Genomic DNA, 19861 nt, shown 5'->3' on the forward strand with positions numbered 1-19861 from the left:
GAAAAACAAAGGTTTAGTAGGCTGAAAAATAATTTAGAAAAGGAGTTATGTTCAAGGAAAAAAATATGGATTTTTTTAAAATGTAATTGAGACCACATTTCAAGCAATTTCAGCAACCCACCTGCCATAGTTGCATCCCCCAGAAATCTTAGAGTAAACATGCCACTTGGGTGCAAAAGCTCACCCGAACATTGATGGAAAACAGGCTGTACCCAGCTCAAATGAGTGACAGTTAACATGGCAGGGGGGGGAAATAAACTGCCTCGGTGTGTGTCATTGTGTGTATTTAATCAAAATGTTCTTTCTCACTGCCTGTCTAGCGGTTGAGCATGAGAAGCTGGATTTCACCGCTGTTCACATGGGAAAAAAAGTAAAACCTTTGCGACCAAACTTCCTCTCAGCTATCCGGAGACGACGGTATGAGATAAGAGATGAAACCTGACGAGGTGGGTAGTAGAAAACAAGAGTTCTCCTTTTATTTCTCCAGCCACAACATACTGTCCAATTACAGTACAGACTCCCAATTTTAAATTTGCACACATCACAGTTTAAAGTTTTGAAATGAAAAATACAACACAACTATGAAAAAAAGACATTTGCACAAATTAAAACCTATAAAAAATATAAAAGCTGTACTCTTAAATCTCATTTAGACAAGTACCATTTCAAGAACATAATGCACAATAGAGCAGACAAATTTAACTGAACTATTAGTTTCTTTTAAATAGAAGGAAAATACATCATTTTCATCATGCAGAGGTTGTAATATTAAATAACGAATCAAACAAAAATAATATATACTTCTCTATATATCTCTCTCTTTTAAAATTTCAAGTCAAAGCACTCCCGTCCCTTATATTGGGAAAAACAAGGTTAAAACACCAGAGGATCCACAATGCTTTCATTAGCTGCCATCGTCACATGGCCTTTTGTCGAAAACATTACATCTTTTTGGCACAGAAAAAGACGTTCATAATGGCAGTAGCATTTTGCATTATAAAAGAGGGCGGAGCTGTAGCTCTTTTTCCGTTATAAAATAAAAAAAAGCAACAAAAGAAAGAAGAAAAAAAACATTCTGTGCACCGACATCAGTCAGGAGAGTGGCGTCTCCCCCCAGCAGGGTGTGAGGCAAGCAGTAGGAGCAGCCAAGTCTACTGCAGCATGCTCTTGATAGTCTTGTTGGTTGATTCATCATTCAGATGCTTGGTTGTGTACCTGCAGGGGAGAAAATAAGACTCAGTGACCAGTTCACTTCTTCCCGCACAGTGGTATACAGATCATATCCCTTATAATAGCCTTTTTCATTAATATATTATAGGTCTCAGATATACATGTATACAAAACATGTCTTTGAAGTGTTTGGCTCAAAATACCAAACAGATCATGCATTGTAGCATGCCATAAACCCCTCTGTTTCAGCCTTGTTTTAAAAGTGCTGATTCTGTGTCTGTAGCTTTAAATGTAAATGAGCTGCTACTGGCCACGCCCCTCTGCAAGATGATTGGTTAAAACACAATGGTGCTTTAGGAGGAGATTCAGGTGATAAGGTGGGCGGGTGTTACCTTGGTTGGTTATTGGTTAACCCAGAAAAACATTGTGACATCACAAAGTGGCCAACATCTGATCAGCTCATTATCAGACAGGTTTTTATATCAATGGATCAGGACAAAGAGAGGGATAATACATGTTCCTGAAACGTTATGGATCTCTTAACACAGAGGAGACACATTTGTATGTATAAAAGAAAAAGTGGATTTTGCATAATAGGTAGACCCTCCAGAAAAACGCGATTCTGCGATCGCAGAATTTACCGCATAATCAGCAAAATGGCGCAGATTTTTTAAAAGGCCGCATATTTATCAAAAGGCCGCATAATCCCCGCATTTTTCCACACAAAGTTGAGAAAAAAAAAAGTTAACTCGTTTTGACGTGACGTCATCAGCTCGCGCATCACAGAATGTAAACAACACTGTATAGAGTGAACGTGTGGAGCTCACACGATAGAGAAAACACCAAGATAAAAAAATCTAATCCATCACATTTACCGACGAACATTTCTACTAAAGACCGGGCAAAAAGTGGGGGGAAATTATTCTGCACCCCGTGCAACTGTGTGTTGGAGCCATAGACTGTATATTGGTTGGAGCATAAGAGAAAATCGACGGTGAGCATCAACATCCAAAACCCTTTCAAGGGCTACAAGAAACGAAGTGAGTAGCCTACAAGATTGAAGCTGGTCAGATAACGAACGAGTAAATGAAAACAGAATGAGGCGAAGAAGTGTGTGTGTGAGATTAAAATAGCCCAATTGCTTTTACAATAAATAAACATTGAATGTGTTTAATTGAATAGTAAAGGGGTTTAACGTTAGTGGCAGGTTGTGTGTGAGAGAGAATAAATAAGACAGCCCAATATTTTAAAAAATTGTTATTCTTTTCCCCCGCATATTTCCGCATATTTGGCAACTTCCCGCAATTTCACCGCATAAAATCACATAAAAACCCCGCATGTTTAATCGCATAATCAAGGATTTTTGCCCGCGTTTTTCTGGAGGGTCTAAATAGGTGACCTTCAAGAGGAAAGTTACAAATGTAGTAATGTGAAGACATTTAGGAAAATAAAACGTTTAAGCATCAAAAGCACACGTTTGGCAGAAAATATGCTTCACATTATTGAATTGGTAATACTGATACTGTAGGTTAATGTTGAAGCAGAATTTCACTGTCATTACTAAGTGGAGCTAATAAGGCTGCAACTAACACATTTAATAGAGGAAATAATCAGAAAAGCAATCTGTAATGAAAATAATTATTATCTTTTGTCAATTAAATGTCACAAGATCAAAGTGAAAACGGTCTGTAATAATTCCCAAGAGCCCAATGTGACGTCTTCAAAGAAAAGGACCAGTCAACATCCAAAATGATTCTCGGTTAACTTTCATCGATGAGAAGGAAAAGCTTTGAGTCTTCACATCTGAGAGGAAGCTTCCAACAAATATTTTCTAGTTTTCCTTTAAAATGGCTGTACAACATTTGAATTATCAAAGGAGTTGCTAATAAAGTCTAATGATCAACTTAAAGATTTCTGGATGAATCGGTGCAGCACCAGAAGCTAGTTTTTCAACTTATTCTGTATAGTTAATAAGATTAGTTAGTGGGTTCCAAAGCCAGGGGTTGGACACCTCCAAAGGTTTACGAGACAAATCTGATGAGGTCTTATGGCAGAGGATGTAAGAAAATAATACCATATGCTTTCCACATTTATTAATATGTTTGGATCTTTAGACCTTTTTGCACATTGCGTTACTTAAATTAACGGGGAAAAGGGACATCTGTTTTAGTTGTACATTTTAACCACTCAGACTCAACACATAAAAATGGGGCCAAAAATAGCCACTTTTCTTTCTAAACCAGCCAAAAATGAAATGAAACAATGTTTAAATCCAGAACTAAAAAAGTAGTATCCACCCTGAAGAGTAAAAAATACAATATCCTACCATAAGATGTAGTGGAGTAGAAGGGTAAAGTAGAAAGAAAAAGTACCTCAAAGTTAGATTTATATATATTCATGTACAGTGCTTGAATAAATATACTTTCCAATTGCTTTCACAATTCCATTCAACTACAATATGTTTGTCATCCTGTGTCAGATCAGAGATAAAACTACCAAAACAAAGTCTGACTCCATGTGACCGGGAAGTGCCGCAGAGCCTCGGGCCCCGGTACAGATGGGAGGTCACCACGGTAACGGCCCCATCATCTGGAGCAGCTGTGGGCTTTAGGCGGGGCGGCTAAAAAACATTTGGGAGGCTGTGAGGGGGGACGAGGTGTCAGAGGCAATCGGGCATTCTGGAGAGGCTTCCACACCCAACCCGGATCACAGAGCTCACAGCTGACCCCGCTGGACTGTGAGTCACTGGGGGGAGGCATCCGCTGCTCATGAACAGGCACCGATATCTTTCACCTCACAGCCCTCTCTTTTTTTTACAATGAAATCCAACAACTGGAGCTACAATCCCATTTCACGCTGGGCTGTAGGGGGAAAAACTCAATTAGGTTCCACCGGTAGCTCACCTGAGAGCGTTGAGGAGGCCTTCCACGCTGTTCGGAGGCTGATCTTTGAGGACTTTGATGCAGCCTTTCATCTGCGGACAGGAAACACTCTGTTAGCTTCATATAGCACGCTGTGAAGTGGGTCAGTGGAGTACAAATTCAAAGCGTTTAAATCTTTTTAATTGCCACTTTTTATACTCCACTAAACTCCACTTTGTGTATCTGACAGCAGTAACTTCTAATACTATTTTCAATTTTATTTATTGTGATGAACTTTAAAGGCATAAGGAAATCCTTTTTCACATCCTTTATGGGATGAGAAAATGATCCTATATGTTACAAAAAAACATTTTAATAGCCTCTTAGATCAGCTTAAGAAAAAACAGGGGTGTATAACAGGACTATGATGATTAGAGTACGAATATGATGCATAATGTTTATATCAAGGAAAGAATATGGTATAAAAGGCAACAAACATATTAATGCAATAGTGAAATGTATCCAAAGCATCATATATAATAGGTAAACATTGACAGGGAATTGTATTACTTTTTATACTTTAAGCACATTTTGCTGAGAAAAGGTAAATATACGTGTACTGTACGTGGTGTCTTAAATGCAGGACTTTGACTTGCAGTGGAGTATTTTCATGTCAGGTTTTTATCACTTCAGTAAAAGATCTGAATCCTTATCCCACCACGACACATGGCTTTACTCACATCGATTTTGGACGACTTTGCGAAAGCTCCAACAGGATGGACGTAGTCGTACAGGATGATGACCCCCACCATCACCCGGAGGCAGAAAGACACCGTCTCCTCACTGGCGAACCGGCTGCGGTACTCCCTGAAAGGACACGGAGGTGGGGTCAGACGAATGAAACCTATGAAGTAGAGGAACTGAAGAGGGTCTTACTAACACAGGAAGTCACTCACGGCGTTTCCAACATGACTTTACACACACTGGCCATCGTGCTTAGGCAGTCTGTCGTGTTCTCGATGGGCAGGTTCTTATTCTGTAACGAGATGGAAAAATAAATGACGGCATGCTTTCAGAATATCTGTTAAGTATTCACAGTTTTTGGTACCGTCATTCTTACCTCTGATACAAACTTTGTTGTGCCGTCACTTAAAGCTTTCAGCATGGGCGTGGCATCGGCGTAGAACAGAGATATCCGATTAGCCAGTTCATTGTTGACCTCATTCTCACATTCCGCCTGAAAATCAATAGAAATAATGACATTATATTTTTGAAATTCAATCAATCGTTCTCTTGAGGTCAAAGGTCAGGGGCAACTACAGAGCAGAGATCCTGGCACCCATGAGGACTGTTCACCCCAAAAACCCACAAATGCATAACACTTATCCTGATGATCTGAAGGGATAGTAGACGTCACAAGCTTTCTTCTCCAAATATAAAACATTCGATGGACGAAAACAGCCAAGAAAGCTTTGTAGGAAGCATAAAGGGAAAAAGGGAATCGGCATTGAAGTGAATTATTTGTTCATTTTCTTATTACCTCTGACAAATGCAGCTGGGCCGTGCTCCAGATCTGAATTGAAGTAGTAATCAATCCAGACCAGTCCGCACAACACTTCTTACATTATGTTGTTCCTTTCTGTTTTAGCGGTGCATGTGATATTAATCCACGTCCTTCTTCGCAGATAAACAAAAGCTGGATCAGTGTCTCTCTGTTTCCTGTGACAATCCATCATGCTGTTTAATGTCTAGTTAATGTTATGGACAACCAATTTTATTTCGGTTACTCGTTGCGGTAAATGAGATTACACTTGTCCCGGTAAACAAAGGAAAGATAATGATCATGGGTGTCTCAGGAGTCCGATATGTTTACAGAACTATAATGTCTTTTCATGAGACAGATGAGTGACACATCTAAACTGCTCTTAAAAGCCTTTCTTCAAAAAGCTGCTGCTCTTTACTGTGAAATTACAATAATGTTATTAAAACCCATAATTAACTCGTTTTATGTTATGTTTCCTTAAGAGGTTTCAACTCTTAAGAAAGCACGAAACATAAAATGTTGTCTGGAAATATTAGAAGTTTTTTTTCATTGTTGTCATGCAGCTGCAATGAGTTGCACATTAAAAGGAATTGAATTAAAGTGAGAAACACTGATATGAACCTGCTCACCGAGCCCTTCTGCCCCCCCCCGGTTTCCCAGCTGACTAACACGTCCTGCTGCTTTATAGTTTCAGTCTGAGCGAGACATTAAAAAAAAACACCTGGAGGATAACAAAGAACAAGGTATCTCTTGAACAGCCTGTTCTAAATGTGTCCGCATATTTAAATTTTAACATTGTGTCCTGCATTTATTCGTTTTTTTATAAAAACGCTGACAGAATATGAATAATCTCCCCAAAATCTCAAACTGATTCATGTTTTAACAAATGATGACATATGAGCTCAAAGACTCCGTTACCGCGGAGACAGATGTGTTTCATCTCAGACGTCGGAATGATTCAGTTGCCTGAGCGCTGACTAAAACGCTGCTGTGTGAGAGGACGGCCTCCCGAGCGTCTGACAGGTCCTAACGACAACTTGTCTGGGCCCATTTGCCTAATGGCACATTCTGCTTTGGAGAATAAAACCTCCTGTCAGCCGGTCAAAACTAAGATCAGCTCATTGTGCGCGCACGGAAACACAAATCTCCACTTTCCTGCATTAAAACGATCTCTACATGCCCTTGAAGCTGCTGAATAAAGATGTATATCTAGTGGAGTGCAGCGCGCATGATATAGGAGGGCATGTGTCCTTAGAATTTCATATGAAAACTATTGTCTGCTATGAATACAGGAACACTTTAGTATGGAGTGAGCTTTAGTGGCTCCACAGATAACCTAAACAAAAGGTACACTGGCCCACTTTTAGTTTGCAACTCAAAGAGACTTTGTTGTTTTTTTAGATAACATAAAGCCATATGGACAAGCTCATATCGCATTGATTGGACACCTTCGTCATCATCAGCGCTACATGGATCCATGTTGGGAAATCTCAATTTAAATCCTCTTGTGACAGGATGTCTACTGCACAGACTCCACATTGACCTGCAGTTAGGCGTTTCATCTCTGGAGGGATTGGGCTCGAGCTACTGATTTGGGATCAGTTTCTGCCGCCACGCGCTGCTGCCCAACACTTTGTGCTTCAAACTGGCTGACACTCCCCGTGGGGCTCAGGTTCATGTAGCGCGACGCTTCCTGCCGCACTCCCCTCCGACTCATGGGGGCTCTAACAGTTTGCAAACTTCATCCATCACTCCTGCCTTACTGAGCGGAGATTATAATGGGAACTGATGGCTTTGAATCAGGTCGGAGAATAGAGTAATCATGATGACGCACATTTTTGCATTCGATCAGGGCCAGCTCCATGGCAACTTTTATAGGAATAGAAACACATTTTTCTATTTAAATAACCCTCTGATAGCTTATGCCAATGGTGCCACTATTTAATATTTTATTTGAGTTTCTTTTACAAACATTCTGCACATTAATGAAATGAAAAGATATAAAAGGGTCAGAAGGGGAGTCAGGAAAATATGCTTTCTCTTTGTGCTCCTTTCATCCAATGCATCACAAGTAGTGACCCAGTGTAACCTAAACATTGATTAGAGAGGGACAGAGTGTGCTCACCGGTACGTTGTTGATTCGCATTCGACTCAGAGTTCTCCTATAGTAGCTGAAGTCATTCTGAATGGCAGGATTTGTCATCTGATAAAGGAAAACAACAGAAAAGCATCTTAATAGGGAGATAAAGAGACTAAGGGGGGAGAGTTTGTCTGTAGGTGGCACCGCCTGCAGCTGGAAATTCACTTCTGGATCAAACACACCATCATCACGACACAATGTTTTAGCCAACAAGGCAGAAACTTAGCTTTGGGGGGGAATGACATGAAAAGAACATGGATACAATTACAGTTTTATTTGCTGAACTGGATTTGTATCCTCTGACACTCATCCCCGCTCATCCTGTCAGGAACTATTTGGTTATTTAACAGTCGGGTCAACAATTATAGAGCTGACAAAAAAGGTATAAAGGGTCTCATTAAGGGGAGAATGGACAAAGCTTACTCTGATATAATTCAAACGTACAGACCAAGATAAAGGCCAAAAATATGAATCGTCTGGTTTTACCGGGAAGCTAAAAAAGTGACCCCCTCAAACGGAAGCCAACCAGAAAGCGCCTTTCAAACGTCAGCACCAGTGAGAGCTCATCATGTGGTAATTATCCTCATTCCTGTATGAGCCTGTCACAGTCAGAGCTTCACTGGCAGCATGCTAATCCCGCTACAATAGGCTGGTACTCAGTCTGTGTCCACTGTGTGCACCAGGAGAGACAGGCTGCTGAGGGGGGGGCTGCCTGCCGCACAGACACTTTAACTAGGTCAGAAGCCCGTGTATGGGTGTGAAAGATTGATGAATAGGCCTGGCATGCCACCTTGCACCCCCTACCTTCATGTTTTTTTATCTTGCCAGTCTGGGTAGTGGGCACTAATTGGGACGTCGCTGAAAATCGCCTGGGGGTGACGGGGCGTGTTACGTTTTTTTAAAGGAAGGCGAGGGGTGAATGGGAACCAGTTCACCCACTGTCTAACCAGATAAGTGCTCACAAAATTATGTTTTTGAAAACTGCATCGGCCAATACCAGCGCTCCATTTCTGGTGTTTTCTGGGTTGCCATTTATGCCTTCAATGAATCAATCAAACTTCATTTATAAAGTGCATGAAATGTAACATAAATTACTCGAAGAAACAGTTAACAAAAATAAGAACAATACCTCCTATCACTACCAGTTCATCAACATAGCAAAACAACTTTGTCATTGAAAAGAAAAACCTTAATACCAACAGAAGTCGGAATAAAACAATTAAATGAAAGGCCAAATCTTGATTCAGCTCTTAAATGTTTGAACATTCTCTTAATTCAACTTCTTGGAGTTTCATCCTCCATCATTTCCTAAAACCTGCTACTATATGCAGGTCTGAAGTCAGGATAACGACAATTAGCAGACCTTTTCTTTCCCGCTACAGCCCTCATTAGCCATTTCACTGACATCCACTGTATTATAAACAGCCAAGCAGTATCAGGAATCTAATTAAATGCTAATCACGCAGTCACTGGCTGCCGTTTAAAAATGCAGGGCTAAAAATCAATTTGTGTAGGGCAGCGAAGAGCTCTGGTTTGTATCAGAGGACTAAAGTGCAGAGTTTAAAATGAACATCTTAAAAGGTGAGTTGGAGGTGTACAAATTGAGAAACTGATACATGGGATCTGTGGGAGAAAGGTCGTACTTTAAGCTCGTCAAAGCGCAGTGTGAAGTGCAGGATCTCGGCGAACTGCTTGGCCAGCGCCTGCTCCCGCTCCAGGTGCTGAGTGGGGTCGTCGTAAGTCTCGCTGGTCAGAGCTCCCAGAAGACTGTGCAGCGCCGCCTCTGTGTAAAAAATGTCGGTGTTAGAGGTTTCAGTGCTGTCAGGGGGCGGCAACAAAAACATCAGCCTTCCTGTGGAAAATGCATATGATGAGCTTTGATTCATTCTGTGAGGACACTTCGTGAATGTTTAACCGAGAGACAGTGGCTGTTAAAGTCTTTCGGGACACTATAGCTGCTGAATCATATCCACTTTCCGTCTTTTTTGGTGATCCAAGCACCAAGTTTACAGCTCTACATGTTAAAAAGGTCATAAGGAAGAGGAGTACTGCATATAGCATGAGATTTTGTGATGCGTGTTCAGATATAACCTGCTGTACAGTTGGTCACTAAATCAATTGAATAACATTACAGGGCTGCAACGTATCACTTCTTTTCATCATGCATTATTTTCTCATTCATTGATTGTCTATGAATGTGAAAAAACCTTATCCAAATGTACAGTAGTGTTTTGTCGTAACAACAGTCCAAATTAAAAATACGTTTTAGTTGATAATCATATAAAGAAAATGAACTTGCAAAACAAAATGATTTCATTTATCATGTCAAATATCTGATGGTTCCAGCCTCTCAAGTGTGAAGATTTTGCTACCTTCCTCTTTTTTATATTCATTTAAAATGTATAGCTTCAAATTTCAGATTTTGTACCATATCTTTCTATTTTCTTGATTAAATGACAAAGGTACATTTTAAGAATAAAACAACAATATTATTGATCATTAGTTGCTTCCCCAATGCGGTCAAATCAATTTGGTATTTAATGTGTTGCACTTGATCTTAACAAGCCAGAAAACGCATCCCATCATAAAGACTAAAGCTGCTGTTAATCAAGGTCTCCTGTATATTCATATGTACAGTTGGGTTTATTCATACAGGCCAAAACGAATTATATGCCAAATGTGGACCCTCTTGCTTACTAAGACCCCTACATCTGGATATGGAAAGTTGTATTTATGGACAATTCAGGAAGAGCAACAGAGAATACTGCTCCTGCATGTGTGATGGATGAGGCCAGAGAACAATAACTAACAGAACCGATAACGCGGTGAGATATGTGAACAGTGTCAGCCGGCTGAAGCCTCCTGATTAGGACTCCGACAGATAATGTAGGGGGGGAAGCAGTCATGGTGCCCAAACTGCCCAGGGCCCAGTGCCATCCTGGGGGAGGGGGGGTGGGGCAGAGTGTGGGTAAAGGGGGCGGGCCGAGAGGCTTTCCTGCTCAGATGCAGATGAGACATGGGACTAATTATCTCATCGGCATGAAATGTGGGGGGGTGGGGGGCACGGGGTTTCATTCAAGCAGGATTACACTCATTGTTTTGACAGTAAGTAAATACAAAGCCTGTGCCATGCCTGGACATACCATACCCCCAGAAAACAGAGCCATCATTAAGCATGCGCCGACAGGGAAACGAGGAAAAGATTAGGTGAAATGAAGTGAAGAACTTCCAAACAAGGAGTATTATCAAACAAATATGTCATGCTCAACCGCACAGTTTGAAACAAATTGAAAAAAAATCTTTAAAGCCCAGAGGGAATTTTTATTTATAGATGCAGAATCCAGTCTAGACGCTGAACAGAGGCTTCAATAATGACATAACCCAGAGGAGCTCGACATCTGAAGGGATGAGGCTACCAAATGAGCGCTTTGGATACTTTTACTGGAAATATACTTTATAATTCTTCTTGATTACATATGACGATGAGCATGTCAACATAACCTAGAAAAGGGCCGATTCAGACGGCGGTGTACTTAGGATAATCGAGTGGGGACTTCCAGGAGACGGACAGCGCTGGCAGGGCAGTAAATTGAGCGTGTTTGCCGTGCCGTAATGACTCCCATCTGTTTGGGCCAGCGTTCGCAGCAATGAGGCTGATTAAAAATGGCCTTAGTGGTGCTTTTTTTTTTTAACCCCGCCCTCTAGGTCCCAGTCAAAACAGAAGTTCAGTCGGAGCTGCTTTCAGGCCCTCAGAAATGAGACACTCTAGAATGCCGGGAAGTCGGGGCTGTCTGATCTCATTAGGTCACGGCAGGGCATGTAGAGAGGGGCGGGTCAGGGAATGGCGGGAGTTTAGTCTGGTCTACAGTGTGACCATAACAAACCTATAGTCTTGATAATTAGTAGCAGGTCTTTAACTAGAAAACTAGTAGCTTTAGTTTTGTTATTGAATTGCCGTGAATGCCAGAAGTAGTCAGTAGAGCAGGAGAAAACTGTCCCTTAAGTAACTGGTGTGGTTTCACTCATCAGGCTAAAATGTTATTGTGGGGTTTCTTTTGTCAAAGTAAGTAAAGAAAATATCACCATGGCTTCTAGGCAGATCTGTAGCTGGAAAATGAAAGATTTTATGCAAGCAATGTTAACTTTAGAGACAGACTTAGGTGTCAATGCCTGCAAGAAGTAGTAGCATTCAGACAAAATATGCAAAAATATACCTTTAAATCCTAGGTAGGCCTACATGTTTTTCTGTCAGCAATTATAAATGCATGTCAAAGATCGATGTCAATCTAAGAACCAGTAGTTGGAGCGTGCTAATCTTTCCCTCCATGTGCTAAGGCCAAAGTTATTTATCAGGAAAAGAATGTATCAGCTTTTCAAATGTGATGATTTTGTAGCTATTCCATCCTTAACAGTTTGTGTAAAACGATACTGAAGGTTGTTCTCAACTTTGAATCACTAAACAAGCAATTAGAATACAAGCTTGGATTTAGTTGAAATGTAGTTGAATAGAAGAAAATGTATATTATTCTGTATACAATGTTACATTTGAGTCACAACTTGCGCCTCGAGGCAATAACTAGTATTTGGGGCAGGAGAAATATGTCAAACACAAGATAATTGCATAATATTCCCTCCATAATATCTTTGCTCCTTGGTAGTGGCTCTCTGCGGATCCACCAGCCTGTAGTAAAAGACTTTCAGCTTTACGCAGATCAGGCAGGACAGCCGTCTGCGGGGGCCACCACGGCCCCTGGAGCCGAGGCAGAGAAATGGAGCAGCGGCGAGGCGGGGAGGTGGCCTACTTCGTTACATAACAGCCTCCGAGGGCCAGGCGTCTGCTGCCCCCCCCCCCATTGACTACCTTCCCCACCGCCACATGGAGATTACGGGGTTGAGGCGTCGAGGCATGGCGGCTCCAGCCCCCCCCCCCCCCTGTCGCCTTCAGCCTCAGGGTCAGAAGAAGATCAGGGAGCAGTAAGCCTACTCCCCCCTCCCCCTTTGTATACATGCCAATTAAACAACCTATAGCCCCATCCCACACAGAGGTCAGTGCACAGTGCAGCGCAAGCAGCATGTTGAGAAACACCAACCGTGGGGGTTTTTAAAAGCATGTTTACATAAGGCTGGGGAGGACGTTATGCGTGTGTGTCACATGTCTGGACTTTTGCAGCTCAGCAGTCAATATTGCAGATGCACATGCAGACAATTAGGGTCATGTATGGAGGCTCTGTGGATGTGGCGGCGCAGGATAAAGGACGTCTGCTTTCGTCCTTAATGGCATCACACCTGGTGCTTAAAATGATAGATGGCGCTAAAACTGTGGACCGCTTAAATGATTGCACTTAGGGATTCTGCAGTGCAGGTGTGACGTTGAAATGAAATCTCACAGGACACCTGAGCTTCTCAAGTTTGAGAACCACTGATTTCCTGGCCCACTTACTAAATGCTCCTGTAGACACAGAACAGTAAGGTACGAACCTAATCTCTGGGAGAACTCATAGAACTTCTTCAGTCGGCCCACCAGAGGAACCACAGCCGCCCACGCCTGCTCCTGTAACCTCTCATCGTTTGGATTCTGGATCGCCTGGAAATACAAACATCAAGAGGACTGTTAGTCTAAATCTGAACTGTTGGACAAAACAAGGCCCCATTACTGGTGTAGGGATGCTGATCTCTTCAAATGTATTAATGAGTAGCACTATATGCACAATTTCCTCAAGTGATTCAGTCAACGTCAGGTGGATCTTAAGACTATTGGTCTGAAAATGAATTAGAGAGTAAGAGAGACTGAGTTTTTCCAGACCTGTGTAGCCCACTTCTAACCTTTTGAGGGAAGCAGCTCAGGGCTATAGTAGCCATTAGCACAACACACCTGAATATCTGACCAAACTGTCAGTGGTAGAGTTGCATTTCCAGAGATGTTGACAGCAGTTTTCTTGCTGCAGGTTCTGCCTTATTGATTTTTGTCAAACTGAGTCTCCATCATAAGTCTTATGACGTTATCGGAAATTCCGTTAAAAAGGGAAAAGGTCAGTCTCTGAGAAAAGGGGAGATGGATACAAATGCTGCTTGACATGAAGGTTCATAATCTGCAGATTCATGAGGCTACAGAAGGAATTCAAATGCACCTGTAGTCACAACATCACTGTTGTTGTCACTCCAGGTCTGTTGGATGCAAATACTTTTGTAATATAAAATGTCTCTTGCACATGATTTCATTAATAGGCTAAGGTTTACAAACAGACTGAGGCAAGACGTCAGCATGTTGCAATATGTTTGTTTACACATTTTTATAAAAACAGTAAAGACAGCAACCACCTCAGCCCACCTTTTTGAATTTGCATGTTCTACTTCTGTTGGCAGAACTTGTACATTGTAACATTAAGCCTACTAAACTGTATTTGATTGTATATGACTAAACTCCAAAGACCTCTCAATGTTTTCGCTGTTTCTTATTATTTTCTTAGTGGAGCCAATGACAATTTTAACATTGTGGAATTCAAAGTTTCTAACTTAGAGGGCGACGTGGACAAAAGCACACATCTTAACCAACGGCACATGCTGCAAAATATTGAACAGAAACCTGGAAACAGCTACACTCCCCTTGAGCTCTAAATAAAAAGGCCCTTAAACTGCTCCGATGAACTAATGCAGCATCTGTTCCATGCGTTTTGGACATTTGTATCACCTCTCTGATCTCCTGCCCCGCCCCTTTGTAGGCCTGCAGCTCGTCCAGGATCCCCTTGGCGTCCTTCAGCACCACGTCCACCTGCTCCCACACCTCTCGCTCTGCATCTGTGGGCTGTGCATCTGCAAAGAAAAACAACAACAAAGGCGAGAGGGTTAGTATTGACCCAGATTCATACTAGGCAGCTCTAGAAAACATCTCAAATGTTCTGATATGTTAGAAAGTCTAATACTTTCTATATGCAAATGGCAGTTCACTGAAATAATCTCTTCTTTCCAGTGCTCAGTTTTATCACCACCTACTTTTCTGGCTAAGAGGAGGAAAATGGAGAAAGATAAGAGAAGACAATGAAAAAAAAAAAAAGGGTTATATGAACAGTCTTTTCCAAACTACTCTGGGTGAAGAGGTGGTTCAGCTGCAGAGTTTTTTTAAATCTTGTTCTGAGAGAAGTGGCAAAAAAGAACACTATGAACCTTTTCCACCACCTGAAGCAAGAACACCTTGCCAAGTGTGATGTCTGTAAACTCCTGCTCCTCTGCAGAATCAAAAATAACCTGAAACACAGCTCACATCGACAGCTACAGTATAGTCTCTCTACTTCATATGGTATTTTTTTTTCTGCATTGTAGTTCATCATTACTTATTCATTTAAAATCTATAATTGATATGTTTGGTTTGAACCTTGCCTCTGATATCAGGGCGTAACGCTGTCTGAAATACAAATAAATTAATGATCATTTGGTTGATTAAATGGACGATAATTGTAATGGTACTTTTCTATGAAATCTCCTAGTAACAGTGTGAGCTGGAGGAGGCATTGTTTTCTCTGAAGGTATGACTGAGTCTCTGGGTTTGCCAAGTGTGAGAATACTACAGCTCAGGATCAAGCCACGCTGAGGGGCCTTAGGCTACGCAGCAGCTGAACTTCACTGCTTCACATTTGAGGAAGGGGCTCTGCTGCTACTCTGCCCTGATTGATATTCTGAGCACAATCCAGCATGGAGGAGGCAGGTTGATGGGAAAGTGCAGAAGCTCTAGATTTGCCGCTGGGAAGAACACAGTGTTGAAGATAAGTGGGGAGATAAGTGGGGGGGGGGGGTGGGGGGGGGGAGAAGACTGAAGAGTATCAGAGTTGATAATGCTATGGTAAGATATTCATGTGATCGATATCAGCATGGGGGGAGCCATTGCTTGGGAAAAGACACTCACTTTCAAAATCGAGGAAGAAATTGGGCTCCTGCTCCAGATCTGTGCACGTCAAAACTTTCAGTAGGTTCCCCATGTTACCTGTGGAGGGAGAAAGGAGAGCATTGGTATCTGAGGAATGTGGGGAGGGGGGAGGGGGGGGGAGAGCAGGTGGTGAAACAGTCCTGTATCCCTGACTCCTGCTCTGCATCGCTGCGCTGGTGCCCCCAGATGAGCCCACTGCTCACCAGCGCTCCCTCCCCCCCTCCCGTGTGTGCTTCCTGTGCCAGGGTGTTGCCAAACCAGATGTCAAACCCAAAAATAAATTTAGTCCACATTCTTGCCACATTTTCCCAGCTATCATGAGCATTTACAGGCAGTTGTATGCAAAGTAATCCCTCTTTACAAGTAGGGAAATCACATTCACTCAGACAGGGAAGTATTTGTTTGCGGGACATTACAACAAACTTATATAAAGCAAGTTGTCATGCGGGAACGTAAGAGGACCTGTTTATGAAGCTTGTATATGAGTACCACTTAAAACCTTTAGAATCAGAAGTCGTGCAATGCGATGCAGTGTGTGGTCATAGGAGCAGACACATGACATCAATATTTAACACGCCTTAGTAACACAAGCGCATTCAGCATATGTGGCTCAGTGATTTAGTGTTTACTGCAAGAGCACTGTTCTATGCGTCAGGTCAGAAAACATTTAACTCAACGTTTAAATGAGTACAACTGCATTCAATTATTAATCATAAAGCTAAAATAAATACTGACTCATTGCCTGTGTGTGTGAGATTTAGCAGAAATGCTGTGACTTCAACATCACATCGATACCTTTCATGCCTCTAATTCAAAATACACCTCGGCGGCGGTGGTGGGGGTGACAGCCTTACTGAACCGATCATTCTCAGACCCTAAAGTCAACAGACGTATGACGGGTGGGGCCTGTAGCAGTTCGGAGAGAGAAACCTCGCCGGGCTCCGTCAGGGGAGATGGGTTTAAGCCTTGGTGACGGACAGGCTGTACACTGAGAGGGGGCGGAAGGAGGGTCCATGCAGAATAATGACGGGGTTAAACTTTGGCAGGCAGATGTCATTCGAGATGAGTGACAGGTGAAGAGTGACTTGAGTAAGGGGCTCGGTGGTGACAGGGTAAGTCATGCCGACACAGGTAATGCTGTGAGACAGGGAGGTGCTGCGGCAGAGCAAAGTACGCACTCAGCAGGGTTAGATGGAGGGCTTTTAAAATGCATGAGATGCACCATCAGGGGGTGAGGTGGAGGGTGACATGTCTTGATAAAAACGTAGCAATGGGTCATGTCCTTACTCTAACAGACAGTATTAGTTACACATGGACATTTTCTACACTGTTGAGTCTGAGTACACAATGATTTTGTCAAGTCCTCTTCCATGTAACCAGGTACTGCATCGACACGTTTATTAATAGATGTTAGAGGAGCAGGCAACATCTGTGACATGTTAATGCCTCCTCAAGTTCGCTCTGTCTCACGGGGACTCTGAATGAAACCTAAATGGATTTCTGAACCGAGATAAAACATGAATTTAAGGACAAAAGATTCATCTTCAACTATTCTGAGGATGGATTCATCTCCAAGTCATTTTTTAACAGAAAAGGCCCAAACTTCACTGGTACTGCAATGCTACAGTCATTTGCATGTTAATATTTCATAGTTTTCTTAGCTCTAAAGAGAATATCATTGGGTGTGGGAAATTATTTCGTATTGAACAAGATATTTAAAGAGGGAAATTGGCTAATTAATAAATTGAATAGTGTATCTTTAGATTGATTAATAACAATAATAGCAGTTAGATTCAGGAATATTTCTAACTCCTATTCTGGTACTAAAATGTTGAAATTGAAATATTAGATGAGCATTTAACTTTAGTTTCTCATTTACTCTAACTAATGATGACACCACTCTGTTTTACTCGACATCCACGCACTATTTGTTTTCTTTTTCTTGCATTACTGCTGCTATTTATGAAATGCTCTATGTTTTACTGGGTGGGTGCCTTAACAGCCTGTTCTTAATCCATGTCAAGCACTTTGTGACGTTTTTTGGAAAAGTGCTATATAAATAAAGTTATTATTACTCCATGAAAGCTTCTTTCTACTTCGAAGGCCGCCATCACAACTGTGTGTCACTCAGCCGAGCCAGTGACCACCTGCAGAGACCCACATGCCTTGTCCTGCCTCGTCTTCGTACCCTTCACTAATGTGACCTGAATGTCTGACTGTGCCAGCGCACCTGATGCAGCCTGAGAAGGGGTGAGCGCTGTCTCCGACCTAACCCTGCTGGAAGATGTGGGCACTGCCCCATGGTCCTCTGCTGCCACCTCTCAGCCGCTCTCAGACCGGGGCGGGCCGACCAGCTGCCTGCCGGCGCTGCCAGGACCCGAGCACTTCGTAGTAGGCGCTGGCAGCCTCGCAGTCCCGCGCTGCTCCCTCATGTTGACGAAATGAGGTCATTTCAAGGACGGGGGTTTGTGTGGTTTAAAGTCCAGAGAATGTTCAAATATTGTGCATTTGACTGCTCCTTCTCTACAACTTCCCTTCTGAGAATTATTTTTTAGAAGTCATAAACTTTGCATCTCATTTTGATGATGACAACACTCCCTTTTAAGATCCTTTCAAAACATGATGTGTTAGTAACTGGTTGCTTAGTGATAGCGTAGTAAGAGAGAAGTGAGGGGCTGGCTGCATGTATCAGAGAGAGATTAGGGAATTGCCCCCCCCCTCCCTCAGTGGCTGTAGTAGTACCCAGTAGTGCTGGCATGTCTAAGGCCCCCACGGAAAGCCAGATGACAGCCTTGTTGTTGTTTTGAACCCCCCACCGAGCCATCGCGTGCTCCCAGCAAGGGAGGGAGGGCTGCTTCTAAGGCCAGGGGCAGAATCTGACAAGCAAGAGCCCGCGCAGCTCTCCTATTGGCTGAGTGGATCTACCCAACAGCTCGCTGTATCCATGGAGTCAAAAAAAAATTTGGTGCCATTGAAAACATTGCAGCAGCCAATCAGAAACGAGAGGAGTGAGTACAGTAGTAGTAGTAGTAGGACTTGAAAGCACATGAATATATTAATACAGATGAGGTAATGCGCCAAAAAGAGCGGATTAGTTGAGCGGTGAAGTCAAATAGAGACGTGGAGCCATACTTAAATCCCACTACTTAGTGACTTAATGTGATTTGATTTTTTGTGCACCTCAGCAAATTCAAACATTATCAGGAATTCTTTAAAAAAAAGTATACTTAAAAAATTATATTTACCATTGCAGATGAATGCAATGACATATTTTGCCTCTTTATTTCAACTACAAATGTCAATTTAAATAACAAAATATTGGATTTATTCTTGCAAAAATATCAACATCACAAATATTTGCAGAGTGCGCAAAAAAAGGTTGGAGTTTATTTTGGTAAACAAATTGGTGCCACGCCCATGCAGCAGCCTGACCTCTGGATGGCACCGCCTTTTAACATCTCCCATCCCTGTGCCCTCTCTCTCTCCCTCTCTTCCCCCCCCTCCCCCTTTAATATGCACACAGAGAAGCAGGACACAGCTGAAACTGAGCACTGCGGCAGCGTCCTACAAACATGGCTCGGGGGCTGATGGCTGGCTAATGTGAGGGAAGGATAGTGCTGACATTCCACTACTCGTCTGCAGCATGAGGATCCACGTGCCACGCTGCTTTACTATGGAGGGAAAAACAACGCCCTCCCCTACGAGGCGCAGACAGAGTGCCGAGCGTCACGTGCGCACCGCCATGGAGAGGCAGCCTGGGGTGTGGAGGGGGGGGAGGGGGAGACGCAGCAGGGTGTGTGTTTATGTCTGAGACTATATGGGTCTAGAAAGAAAAAAAACACTCATGTTTGAAGATTTTTTTTCAAATAAATAAAAAGATGTAAGGTAAGGTTGTGTGCTGAATATTATTGTATTTGTGGAAGGGGAGGGGTCTGCGAAGCGTCACACTGCAGCAATAGGCAGCTTTAAACTTGACCTAGATTCCCAGGGTGACACGCCACATCGCATTAGCCCACTCGGCCAGACACGGACCCGGCGGAGCTCGCTGACACTCGCCCGACTCGACAGGCAGAAAACGGGGGGGGGGCAATTCCCAAAATGGGGCTGGCATGCGTCCCCCCCACCCATCTTCCCCCCTACTCAACATCTCCTTACCCAGGACCATCTCCTGCCAATCCTACCCAGCTGACTATACATGGCTTAAGGGGCACATGGCGATGAGGAAAGAA

At 42.7% G+C, this 19861-nt stretch overlaps 1 protein-coding gene and 1 long non-coding RNA gene across 2 annotated transcripts in view; one reads left to right on the forward strand and one right to left on the reverse strand.

Annotated features, from left to right (window-relative positions):
- Positions 1-451: 451 nt before the first annotated feature.
- fam49bb (family with sequence similarity 49 member Bb) overlaps positions 452-19861 on the reverse strand; it is a 32010-nt gene continuing 12600 nt past the window's right edge. The window contains exons 3-12 of the mRNA XM_010781707.1: positions 15612-15689; positions 14403-14524; positions 13193-13298; positions 9358-9497; positions 7700-7777; positions 5152-5268; positions 4988-5067; positions 4772-4898; positions 4074-4144; positions 452-1215 (exon numbers count right to left, since the gene is read on the reverse strand). Of these exons, the coding sequence (XP_010780009.1) occupies positions 1152-1215; positions 4074-4144; positions 4772-4898; positions 4988-5067; positions 5152-5268; positions 7700-7777; positions 9358-9497; positions 13193-13298; positions 14403-14524; positions 15612-15684 (978 nt within the window). The 5' untranslated portion in view covers positions 15685-15689 and the 3' untranslated portion in view covers positions 452-1151. The remainder of the gene's footprint in view (positions 1216-4073; positions 4145-4771; positions 4899-4987; positions 5068-5151; positions 5269-7699; positions 7778-9357; positions 9498-13192; positions 13299-14402; positions 14525-15611; positions 15690-19861) is intronic.
- The window catches only part of LOC104954578 (uncharacterized), a 20142-nt gene continuing 5253 nt past the window's right edge, over positions 4973-19861 (forward strand). The window contains exons 1-2 of the long non-coding RNA XR_799348.1: positions 4973-5058; positions 13878-13881. This is a non-coding gene — a long non-coding RNA (uncharacterized lncRNA). The remainder of the gene's footprint in view (positions 5059-13877; positions 13882-19861) is intronic.

Source organism: Notothenia coriiceps, unplaced genomic scaffold (genome assembly GCF_000735185.1).
Source record: "Notothenia coriiceps isolate Sejong01 unplaced genomic scaffold, NC01 NC01_scaffold00023527, whole genome shotgun sequence".
Lineage (NCBI taxonomy): Eukaryota > Metazoa > Chordata > Actinopteri > Perciformes > Nototheniidae > Notothenia > Notothenia coriiceps.